This window comes from Anneissia japonica, unplaced genomic scaffold (assembly GCF_011630105.1).
Source record: "Anneissia japonica isolate Jap-2015-1 unplaced genomic scaffold, ASM1163010v1 scaffold288261_len294488_cov152, whole genome shotgun sequence".
NCBI lineage: Eukaryota > Metazoa > Echinodermata > Crinoidea > Comatulida > Comatulidae > Anneissia > Anneissia japonica.
The window spans coordinates 104,213-117,341 of NW_022688238.1; the positions used below are offsets into that span (position 1 = coordinate 104,213).

Below are 13,129 nucleotides of genomic sequence, written 5' to 3' on the forward strand. Positions count from 1 at the left end.
GCTCTCCCTGATTCGATAAAGTACCGAAAATAATGATTTGTATTATTACGCATATTTTTTATTTAAAGCGACTCGGGTGGCCGCACATAGAAAAGATATTAGTCTGATACCAAAGTGCTATCTTCACAATGATAAATGACTCGCTCGTACTACATGGAGCTCACAGTGTAGTGTTATATCAAATGAGGAAATTATTATTACTAACATAGCCATATATAGAGTTTGGCAAAGTAAGTTTCAAGTGACTTGTTCTATACGCACATGCGTCACATGACATAACACAAACAGGCCAAGTTTTTACCAAAACAGTAACATAAGCCATCTTCAAACTAACGCGATAGGATAGAAATTACGCAGTTATGATAGAGGACTGATGTTATATTTTCTAAAATGCCGATTTGTTCGGTTTGGGCTTGCCACAATCGTTTTCACAAAAGAACGACAATGTATCTACTAACTGAAATTCAAAAAAGAAAAAGAATTTAGGGGTCGGAAGAATAAGCATTACATTAAAAACACGATACCGCAAACAGTCCCCTATTTCGCGTGCACTGTGCAGTACACTGTGATAATGCCACTGAGGCATGCGCCTGATATTTCGGTACATTAGGCCTACCACCTATAGTACGGTATTGGCTTTGTTATACTACAATAATGGCGATAATATAAAACATAAGTAGCAGTATTGGAATGATGAAAATTGCAATGTGTTATTTAGCTTTATACATGCAAGAATTTTAAACAATTTCATTTTCTTTTAAGATAAATTTTTAATATCAACAGTTATCTAAGTTGTTTCATTCTTCTATTTGAGTCATTTCATATGAATCCAACACACTTTGTTGCCCGACCCTCTTCAAATCGCCCAATATTTTGCATGTTGGGGGTTCTACCTGATATAACCCTACAGTGAAATTTTTGGTTCCGCGCCAGCATTTTCTGATGAGTTAGAGCAATTTGAAATTTTCATGAGATTTGGCTAAAAAACTCACCTTCTGACAGACAACCGCTGATATCTCTCTCAACGTATTGGAGAAATTCTGGTACCGTAGGATAGAGAAGAAGATTCTCTTTCCAATGATATGCAAATCGATGATGTCCGGACTAGTGAGAACTATATATGTCAAGTCACGTGACCTTGACATTTGAACCAAAATATCACAAAAGTATATATCTCGATTTTTGGAAAATTCACACCTCAGTTAGGACACTTAGCCCACATGATGCCAATAAAATTTTCATTGTGGGCAAATGAAATATATTAGCTGTAGACTACATTTTGTGTCTGGGTATTGATAGTTTCACTGAGTTTCCAGGAAATCTGCTGATGGATTCTATGAAACTGGCACTATAATACTGTATAGTGAAAATGAGGGGCCTTGTGACCATTTTTCTGGGATCAATGTTTCACTGCTGATTTAGCATCACTAGGGTATAAAAATGAAAATTGATCGAGGGAGATCCTCCAGAAAAAGGGCGGAACATATTTTTTAGCGGCCATTTTGACAAAAAAAAAACGGAAAAAAAAAAGGCAAAACCACTACAACAAAGAGTAACAGCACACGGTCAGGTACATGTTGATATTGGGGGAAAGTTCACGAATTTAAGAAAGAAAAATGCCCAGCCTACGGAAAAAAGTGTGGAAAATGTGGTCTACAGAATCACTTCAAAGAGATGTGTAGAACAAAAGAAAGAAAGGCAGTTGTCAATAGAGTAGAAGACACTGACTCAGATGACTCAGCCTTCAATGTTGAAACAGTTGGAGCTATATGTGATAATAATAAAGGCAAACTAATGGTATCACTGCACTTACAAAACACCAGTGGAGAGGTCAAGGCAGTTAAATGTCAGATAGACACAGGTGCTTCATGCAACGTGATGTCATATCGAGACCTGCAGACACTGGAAGGTACAGACAAGCCGAATACGAGACCTTCATCAACAGCACTGAATATGTATAATGATGAAGCAGTTGCAGTAACAGGAGAAATTAACATAACCTGCCGACATGATAAGCAGAAGTCAGAAGTAACCTTCAAGATTATTGACACCACACAAGCACCACTGTTATCAAGCTCTACATCAATAGAAATGGGTTTGATACAAGTAGCAAAGCATATTAATCAGATTCAAAAGAAAGATAGCAGTCACGAACTGGAAAAGACAATACTAAAACAATACCATGAAGTGTTCGAAGGTTTTGGAGAACTACCGGGAGAGTATCACATTGAAATTGACAGAAATATCACACCATCCAAGCATCCAGCCAGGAAAATTGCAGTTGCAATAAAAGGAGATGTAAAACAGAAACTGCAAGAATTAGAGGCCAAAAAGGTGATAGAAAAAGTCACTACACCTACGGACTGGATCAGCAATATGGTGGTCGTGAGAAAACCAGGCAAGTTGCGAATCTGTTTAGATCCACGTGATTTAAACATGGCTTTAAAACGTCCACAATTCCCTATGCCCACAGTTCAAGGAATTTTGCCAGAACTAACAAATGCAAAGGTTTTCTCCGTACTGGATGCCAAGGATGGTTTTTGGCAGGTGAAGTTAGATGGAGCAAGTAGTGAGTTAACAACATTTGCTACTCCATTTGGAAGGTACAAATGGTTAAGACTTCCGTTTGGAATTAAGACAGCTCCGGAGGAATTCCAAAGAAGGCAGCATGAATTAATCGAAGGATCAAAAGGAGTACAAGTTGTGGCAGATGACTTCTTAGTATAATATGGCTGTGGAGAAACCATGGATGAGGCGATTGTAGACCATGATACCAAATTTAGCAGTTTCCTTGAAAGAGCAAAGAAAGTAAATCTGAAGCTGAACAAGAGCAAAATGAAACTTAGGCTAACAGAATTCAAGTATATTGGACATATACTAAGTCCAGAGGGAGTGAAATCAGACCCACTCAAGGTCAAAGCCATCAATGAGATGCCTGTACCAGACGACAAGAAAGCAGTACAGAGGCTGATAGGCTTTGTAACCTATCTTGCTAAGTTCTTACCTTGGCTATCCCAAGGAGCGGAACCATTGAGAAGACTCACAGACAAGGAGGCACATTTTGACTGAATGGAGCATCACACAGAGGCATTCAACAAGATAAAGCAGATGTTGACTACAGCACCTGTACTGCAATACTACAGCATCAAAGAAGAAGTAACAATACAATCTGATGCCTCAGAATCAGGGTTAGGTGCTACTCTACTAAAAAATGGTATCCAGTAACATTCGCATCCACAGCATTAACAGGAGTAGAAAGAAATTATGCTCAAGTAGAAAAAGAGTTACTTAGTATACTGTTTGTTAAAGATTTGATGAGTACATCAATGCCAGGGAATTGATCACGGTACACACGGATCATAAGCCTTTGGTAGCTATACACAAGAAGCTTATATTCAAAGCGCCAAAGCGATTACAACGGAGGCTGCTAAGGTTGCAGAAATATAAATTGGACATCCAGTACTTGCAGGGCAGTAAGATGTACATAGCGGATTGGTTAAGCAGAGCATACTTACCAAGACATGAGAAGGAAGACAAATATTTAAAGAAATTGAACAGAGAAATGCAGCTGACTACATCAGTGTTAGTAAGCCAACCCAGTACCTGCTGAAGCAAGCAACAGCTAGGGACAGTCAAAGCCAAACAACACTAATGGAGATGATCAAGAATGGTGGCCAGAGACCAAAGCAGAAGTTCCGATCAATATTCGAGAACACTTTAATTATCGAGAAGAAATAACAGCTCAAGATGGTGTCTTATTCAAAGGACAGAAAGTCATGGTACCTACCGAGATGAGAAAAAATCTGTTGCAAATGACTCATTCAAGTATCTGGGTGCTGAAGAATCAATTCGAAGAGCTAAAGACAGTTTATATTCTGGCCAGGAATGTCAGCAGACATCAGAGAAATAGTAGACAAGTGCCAGATCTGCTAAACTTACCAATACAAGCAGAAGAAAGCCAATGATGTCATACCCTATTCCTACCAGTCCATGGGAAATAATCTCTCAAGACATACTTACGTATAGGAGCAAAGATTACCTTGTAACAGTAGATCACTACAGTGATGTGTAGTTTCTGGATGAATTACAAGATCAAAATCTAAAACAATCATTGAACGCAGCAAAACGCACTTCGCTCTACAAGGAATACCATCAACACTGATCACAGACAATGGGGGACAGTGGGTTAGCCGAGAATTTGCTGAATTCACAAAGACGTGGGAGTTCAAACATGTGACCAGATCTCCCTATCACGGTCAGAATAATGGAGAAGCAGAGGCATCAGTTAAGATTGCCAAGAAACTGATCAAGAAAACTATGAAAGAAGGATTCGATCTATATCTTGCAATTCTTGACTGAAGAAACACACCAAACGATGCAGGACACAGCCCAGCACAACGACTGTTGTCTAGAAGAACAAATACCCTTTTGCCAGTAACAGAAATCCTTCTAACAACCACAAGTAGTTACTGGAGTCTCAGAACACATTAAGAAAAGAAAACAGATATCAAAACTACAGTACCACGAAAGTGCAACAAAGCTACCAGAACCTGTCATCGGGGGAACTGTCAGACTCCAGCCTGAAAACAACAACCAGGAATGGCAGACAGCAACCTGCACGAAAAAAGTAGGACCTCGTTCTTACTTAGTAGAAACTACAAATGTCAAGGTTTATCGTCTCAACAGAAAGTTTCTACGCACAACGGCAGCAAGAAACATTGCTAAAACAATGCCAACATTTGCACCCGACAAATCAGACATCACATCCACAACGGACATCCCAGTACCAGTTAAACAAAACGGAACAAGTGACAAGAGCACAGTAAACTAACAACAACCATTAACTAGAAAACAAACAGAAGTTTCAACCCCAATCATACCAACTCGGCCCAAAAGAACCATAACAATGCCGAATCGATTCAAGGACTTTGTAACAAAGTTCTAGCAGGGAGTTTCCCCTATGTTCGTGTTAATGTTTATTAAAAAATAAATAAATAAAAAATAAGATAAAATAAATAAATAACATATATGACTTAATAATAGATATCATCAACATCATAAAGAGGACGGCTGATAGAATTAATATGAAACTACCAACTGACACATAAGAAAATAATGCAAACAGGCATATAGAGAATTTCTGTTTATTAATACTGTGATCACATAAACATGCAAGCAATTATGCTATAGTTAAAAATATAAAAATAAATAAATAAATAAATAAATTTTAAAAAAATAAATAAATAAATGAAATTTAAAAAAAAATTATAAAAATTAAAGAAAGGGAGATGTTGTATGACGTACATAACTTATTCCCTGTTGTCACATCCAGCCGCCGTGTTTAGCGTTGAGTTAAGATGAAATCTGTTGCCAAGCAAACGGCCATTGAGTTATTACAATCTGGTTTTAGTGTCTTTCATTATATTTGTTATTGTAACAAAGAACAATAACTATTGTTATTCCAATAGAAGGGTGATCAAGAAAATGATGAGAATCCAAACTATGGTAATTGGTCCAATAAGTGTGAGTTCATATTGTCTTGTCTCGGCAGTACTTTTGGTCTTGGAAATGTATGGAGGTTTCCGTACTTGGCTTACTCCAACGGTGGAGGTAAGTAGAACTTATTTAATAAATACTCAATCAATCAATCAGTCAGGTGATCATCTTATAAATAGGAAAACGCATTTTTTTTGTAGAAAATAACATATTCTTTTACAGAAAATTATGTTTCAAATTTATTTTGCTTGTGTTTTATCCTATAATATATACAAACATTTCAAATTTAACGACTCTAATGTCTTGGCTATTACAATATAGTCTTCATTAGAATTATTTAAGATCTTTTAATTATCTTGACTGAATAAATTAATATAATTTAAACATCTTGTCCCCAGGTGCTTTCCTTGTACCCTACACCATTATGTTGTTTTTTGTCGGTATGCCGGTCTTCTTTATGGAGGTAAGCCTTAGCCAATATAGTAGTGAAGGTCCAATTGCAGTTTGGAGAGCGTCCCCCATGTTTAGAGGTAAGTCTCAAATCTATGTTTATTGTAATGAATAAAATAATTTATTCGGAAACTACACTTTTGAAACAGTGGCACACTTCACATGATAAAGGTGCGTCCAAAAATAAAAGTAAACAAACTTCAAACAGAATACAGTACACTAAAGAAATCATTGTACAAATTGAGTAAAACGTCACTCAAGGATTTGACAAGCACCCCCACCCCCATCCAACACCCACACTCATCAAAGCATTATATGAAATGATGCTTCAATAAAGCGAAATGACGGACGAAATAGCCATGTCAATCACCTGAGTGACCCGTATATATAATATAAAGTAAACAAAACTTTAAAATAAAAATTCTAAAAGCAGTAAATGACAATGGAAAATGAATTAAACATATGGAAACGTTTTTGCCACTTTTTATCATTGCTAGTCCAGCTATCACGAAAGCAGCGAACTGAGCTCAAATCAACCCCACTGTACAAGCAGTTTGGATCGACCAATTAAAAACATTGGGTTTGTTTCATTTTCATTATGGGGTTAAATACTAACAAAACTCAATTTTCACAATCAATATTCTTTTGTTAAAACTTGTATTTGAACACATAGTTAACAGTAAACATAGTACAATGTAAAGTAAACAAATGCTGAGATCTCTCTTCCCCTTGTCCACACTTTCGTGTTGGTGGGATTGGCTTAGCCCTACGATACACCCCTACAGAAATTTGCAAACGGTCCAAACTATAAATTGCATTTTTTTGCAGAAATATAGCCTAATTGCTGCAAGTATCTTGTCTTGGGACATTTGTTTTTTAATAAAGGTAATAAAAGCACACAAAAATTCCAACTGATAACTAAATTAGGCCAAATTACACGAAGAAAGAAGTCAAACACTGCGAACACAAGTCAAGAAAACAGTAGTATGACGTCATACAAGTGAATCGGACTGTCACACTTGAGAGATTATTTGACCCTATGAGAGGCAATCATGGATTGGATGGATTTTATATTTTCTTATTTCCCGATAAAACTACCCAACCAATCATACTAAGTTTTATATCAGCTTCAAGCTTATTACATTCTCTCCACGAATCCACTTGGGCCAATTCTAAATCTAAATCGGCGTGAGGAGCTGTTATAAATCGGCGTATTCCGACAAAACTGTAGGGATTTTGTTCATTTTTTCTTCACACATTGGTAGATTAATATTTTTTACAACATAATCCGCCTGGGCCATTACAAGAAAATCATAGATTTTGTACCAAAAAAAAATCCAATTTTCTCCAATGGTTAAGGCGACCTTGGAGAGCAAATACAACGTTTCCATATGCTTGAAAATAAATAAATAAAAATTTAAAAACAAACATAGATGTTCAGAATACCGAACATCCCTGAAAGCATACATTTCCCTCATCAATAGCATACAAAATGTTCATCTTCCTAACGAGAGCAAAACATCTACTCTCCTCCAGTGATCCTCTCTCAACCTATAGAGTTAAATTTGAAAATACTTCTAATGTCTCCCTCCCAATAAGTATTTTTTCATTTATTTTAAAAATATTTTATTTATTATTTTTAATTATTATAGTGAGAATGGAACAAGTAACGGATTCGCTTAATAATTAAAGATTTAGTTTGTTTGTTTCTTTGTACCCTCATATCATATAGCAATGTGGATACAAACAATCAATTGAAAGAAGAAAACAAATTAAGATAAGCATAGTTACAGTTAGGGCATGGAATTTATAATTTCACTTCGCAGTTTAAATGCCCTTTTAATGTACCTTTTGCAGAATCTATCAAAAATATCCCCACATTCACAGTTATTAGGAAGAATCGAACATCCTAAAATATATTTAAATTTAGTATTTTCATTTGTTACGGAATTTATAATACAGTTCATAGTCGCCAGTTTGTACTAAATCTTTGTTTAGGTTATACATTCTGTCAATGCAAATGTTATTTAGAGCCGGACAACTAAAAATAAAATGGCGGATATCCTCATCAGAATTAAGATTGCATAAATTTTACATTTCTTGTTATTATCCAAATTGCATTTTGAAGTTTTATTGTTTAATGGTAAGGTATTAGATCTGAGTTTAAATTTTAATGCAATTCCTTCAAAATTAATTTTTTCAATAAGGTAATTTTCGAGTTCAGGTTTTAATTTCAATGACACATACTCTTGAAGAGATTATTTGTTTTGAAGATCCATTCTCCATGTACCTATCCTAATTATATCAAGTTTCCTCAAGATTTTGGAACATGGATAATAAACTCTATATTGTTCAACAGAGCTGTGAATATATAATTTGATTTACATTTACATTCATATGAATATCATTTAGGGAAGACAGAAATTTGTACCGTAAGTTTTTTAACTCATAATCAAGTTGTAACATTCCAATAAACATTTAGACCATCGGTATGTTTCCATAGTAATCAATCTATTAAAGTATTTCACACGAGCAATTTGATGAAGATCATTAATGGTGGATCATCCAAGTTCACCATATAGTGCTGCACAAGGTGTGTTCATGGATGCTCTAAGTATAAATCGTGCAATTTGCAATTGCAGGCGTTCTAATTTATTTATGTCTATTCTGCTTAGTGAGCACCAAACTGTACAACCATAATTCATAGATGGTAGTCCAATGGTTCTCCACAGAATATCACCATAGTAAGACTTATATTAAAATTATCGAAGTTACTAATGATTTATTTGATGTACGCTATTAACCTATGGTCCCTTTTAATGACATCATCAAATTGTATGTGGTCGTTCAATTTACGGGATATATATACACCCAAATATTTGTATGATTCTACTTCTGATATAGAACCTTCGTCTAGTTTCCATTTCTTCACTTTGCTATATATTTACTAGTTATTAATACATTTGATTTTTAAAAATTAAAGCTTATTTTCCATTCTTTTGCAACATTTCCTGCAAGCTCTAAAATTCTTTCCATTTCATTTTCATTATCAGCTAAGAGTACAATGTCGTCAGCCCAAAAGTGACTACCGACCCATGTGACATTAACTCTTGTACCCAATTTGTTAGACTTTAGAATTTTAGTAAATTCATTTATAAATATACTAAACAACATAGGTGACAAGACGCACCCCTTTTTACACCTTGATCAAATATCAAAAATATCTGTATCAATGGAACCAAAAGAAACCTTACCCTTAACATGTTCATACATAATATCTATAATTCTCCATATCTTGCCCCTAATATCCGAATTCCAAACCGCTTTCATCAAACCATCTCCATATACTATCGAATGCTTTTCGGAAGCACAGGAAGGCAATGTATGTATTTTTTCCTTGTTGTAGACGACAACTACCTATACTTTTAAGAACAAACATATGATCTTCGCATCGACACAAAGGACGAAAACCTCCCTGCATTTAGTTAGAAATATTTTTTGCAATTATTCTATAAATAATGAATATTTTGGATATACAAAATGTTAAAGATATGCCCCTATAATTATTAAAGTCGCTGCGGTCTCCTTTTTCTTTTATAAATTGGGACAATAACACTGATATGCGTGTAGGTGAAGATTACAAATATTGAGTAAGGAAAATAAGGAAAAAACTAATCGAATTAATAGAGCAGGAAAAGAAATCTGGGAAAAATTGTAAACTTAATTTCGATAAAGCGTTTATTGATCAGTATATCTACATATATGACGTAGAAAGTGATCTCTATGTGAACCTTAACAAAAAATAATATGGTTGCCGATGCCCCGAATATGATGATGTAATTGATAGAGATAAAACAAAGCAATGCGAAATCCGTGTTATCTTTTGGAACGTAAACGGATTGATTGACAAAATAAAAGATGGGGATTTCCTTAAATACATATGTCAATTTGACATCATATGTCTGGTAGAAACGTGGACGAAATAAAATGAGTCATTACATATAAAAAGGTATAATTGTATTTTAAATTAAACAAAAAAAATTAAAAAACATGGTAGAAATCCAGGCATCATGGCTTACTTTAAATCATCGTATCAAATTGATGAATTACATAGCGATTCTGATAATATAATATGGATACGTATTAAAATTAATGTTAATGAATATATTATAATTTCAGTAATCTATAGACCGCCAATAGTTCTCCCTATGCCACAAATGACTTAATGAATATTCCAACTACCGAATATTCAAACTATTATAGTGCACATTATAATACGTTGTTTGTGGTCGGAGATTTTATGGCAGAACTGGAAATGAATACGATTTTATAGTCGACGACCAATACCCTGTATGGTGGAACAACGAAGCCTAAAACATTGATAATATACTTGATATTGAAAAAAGATACAATATTGACCACATAGCAGAGAACAGTGAAATTACATATGGCATCGAACTACTAGATTTCTGTAAAGAATCTAACCTTAAATTTGTTAATGAAAGGTTGATCATCTAAAAACTAATAGATTTACTTTTATCAGCTCACAAGGAAGCATAAATAAGTCACTTCGAAAATAATATAGCCGGATATGTGGACAAATACACGTGGTCAGAAGCATATCTAGACACAATTAATAAGAAGTAGGAACATAGATTTATAACATAAATTAAAAATGACATCGTCATTGAAATTGCCGAAGGTTCTATAGATGAAGCAATCTCACTTATTACTACAGCGTAAGTATGTTTTGTAAAGGATGCCTAAGGAGTGATACACAGGATAAAAATAAATCACCAAAAAAAAAAAAAAAATAAATAAATAGTTGGTTCGATAAAGAATGTGCCGTATTTTAAAAAATAGTCACAAGAAGCCTAAATAGATTAGTAACCGTACGCATGTTGCACTTAACACCTATAAAGGCAATAAAAAAAACCCAATATAAACAATTAATTAAATCCCCAAAAATAGTTCATATATAGAAACTACAAACTCAAATTATTAGAGCTGCGAATGATAATAATTACTCATGATAATAATAATAATAATAATAATAATAATAATAATAGTAATAGTATTATTATTATTAATAATAGTAATAGTAGTATTAATATTATTAACTAATAATATTAATAGTAGTATTAATATTATTAAACACCATTGTATTATAAAACTTCAAACAATGGTGGGACAAAGACACCGACCTTGCAATTAAAGATAGAAAAGAGAGTTGTAGAGCACACAGGCAGTGGGAAAAACTTAACGGGTCCACTTATAATATGGAATTAGGTGATAAACTATGGAAAGAATATCTATGTAAAAAGGAAAATGCTAAAAATATGATTAAAAATAAAATTACTAAAATGAAAATCGAAAAAAAGTATCAAAATTGACAATGCGGGTGGTACATCCACGAAAGAATTTTGGCAAAACCTAAGGTAGAAAATTAAAAAAGGAAAGATATACACACTGAGTATACCTAACACTGATAAAATTACTGATGACGAAACTATGATTACCGATATTATCAAAGATCATTTCAAATCTTTTAGTTGCCTTAACAAAGATAAAGACCATTTATATGAAAAACGTACAGAGGAAGTCAATAGAAATATTGAGAATATTCAAAGGGCTATCAATGATAACGTCGAAGAATTATTATATCCAATTTTAAACAACCTCGTAATCTCGATAGACGATGTCAGCAATGCTATCAAACATGAGAAACATAACAAAACGCCAGGTACTGATAGCATTACTAACGAACTTATGAAACACGGAGGGAAAACGATCGAAATTTCCCTTTTTGTATTGTTCAATAACATTGTAACAACAGGTGAAATTCCTAATGAATGGAATAACGGTACGATTATACCTATATTTAAAAATGGAAATAAGAAGGATGTAAACAATTATAGAGGAATTACGTTAATGTCATGTACAGCTAAGATATTCAACAGTATAATTGCAACTAAAATTTCTGATTTCTTAGAAACAAACGATATACTTACCGAAATCAAAGGAGGCTTCAAGAGTAAATACCGTTGAGAGGATCATATTTTCACTAAAATATATATGTAGAATTAGACTAACCGAAAAAAAGCCCACTTAACTTGCCTTCCTGGATTTTCGTAAGGCGTTTGATTCTGTTTGGAGAAATGGGTTAATAGTCTGTTGTCTTATGTAGAAAAAGCAAAATTTTGGGTAGATTCTTGGCAATTATGCTAAAACAACTCTAAAAACACTACTGATCAAAAAAAAATTGGGTGCCAGTTCTTTCATTCACTCCTTGGGCCTCCAATTCGGAGAGACAATTTAGCTTTGATAGTGACCATTGTGTGTCATGGTTAACACTGAATGATCTTAATAACAACTTAACGACAAGTAAACAAAAGAAACCAATTTGGGACATTAAACCAATTCCATGGCTACTCATCGTATCAAGAAAAAATATATTTAATAATTGGGATATCAATGCTTTTGATAATGTAGATTCTATTTGGAACTCATGGAAAAACAAAGTGATTGAGGCAGCCACAGAAGGGATTGCCGTTAACCATTAACAGCAAACATAAACCATGATTTGATAAGGAAATTGACGATGCCATAAAAGAAAGAAAAAGATGCTTCACGCGAACACCGCAAGTAGATTAAAGATAATAAGACAAATGCAAGTAATAAGCCTAACGATAATAATCTTAAAAATTGTAGCTATGATAATACTTGATCATAATAACTTCAATATTAATAACAATAATTCTAGTGATTTGGATAATAACAATAGTGAAAATAACAAAAATAAGAAATGAAAATTACTTCGGAACGATTTTGTGGGAAAATTATAAAACAAAACAAAAGAATGTTAAACTGCTTGTATCTGAAAAGATAACACAAAAACCTGTTAAAAAATTAATTAAATTAAAAAACCAAGGGTGTAAATCTTGTAAAGAGTTTTGGAAAGTATTAAAAGATTTTTAAAAAAAGTAATAACTGAGATATACATTGTATCAGAAAGCCTGGGTCCAATGAAGTTATTGCTGATAAAGACTTTGAATTGATAAACAATGGCGGTGATATACTTATAAGAACTTTGTAAAATTCGTTTAAACCGGTTTTAAAGCTAGAATAGATTCCAAGCGACTGGAATATCTTCTTCCCTAAACACAACGTTTAGGGCATTTAT

The 13,129-nt window shown here is 33.8% G+C and overlaps 1 protein-coding gene across 1 annotated transcript in view; it reads left to right on the top strand.

Annotated features, from left to right (window-relative positions):
• The window catches only part of LOC117121444 (sodium- and chloride-dependent neutral and basic amino acid transporter B(0+)-like), a 72,823-nt gene that overhangs the window by 11,277 nt on the left and 48,417 nt on the right, over window positions 1–13,129 (top strand). The window contains exons 2-3 of the mRNA XM_033266659.1: window positions 5,469–5,610; window positions 5,895–6,026. Coding sequence (XP_033122550.1) covers window positions 5,469–5,610; window positions 5,895–6,026 — 274 coding nt within the window. The remainder of the gene's footprint in view (window positions 1–5,468; window positions 5,611–5,894; window positions 6,027–13,129) is intronic.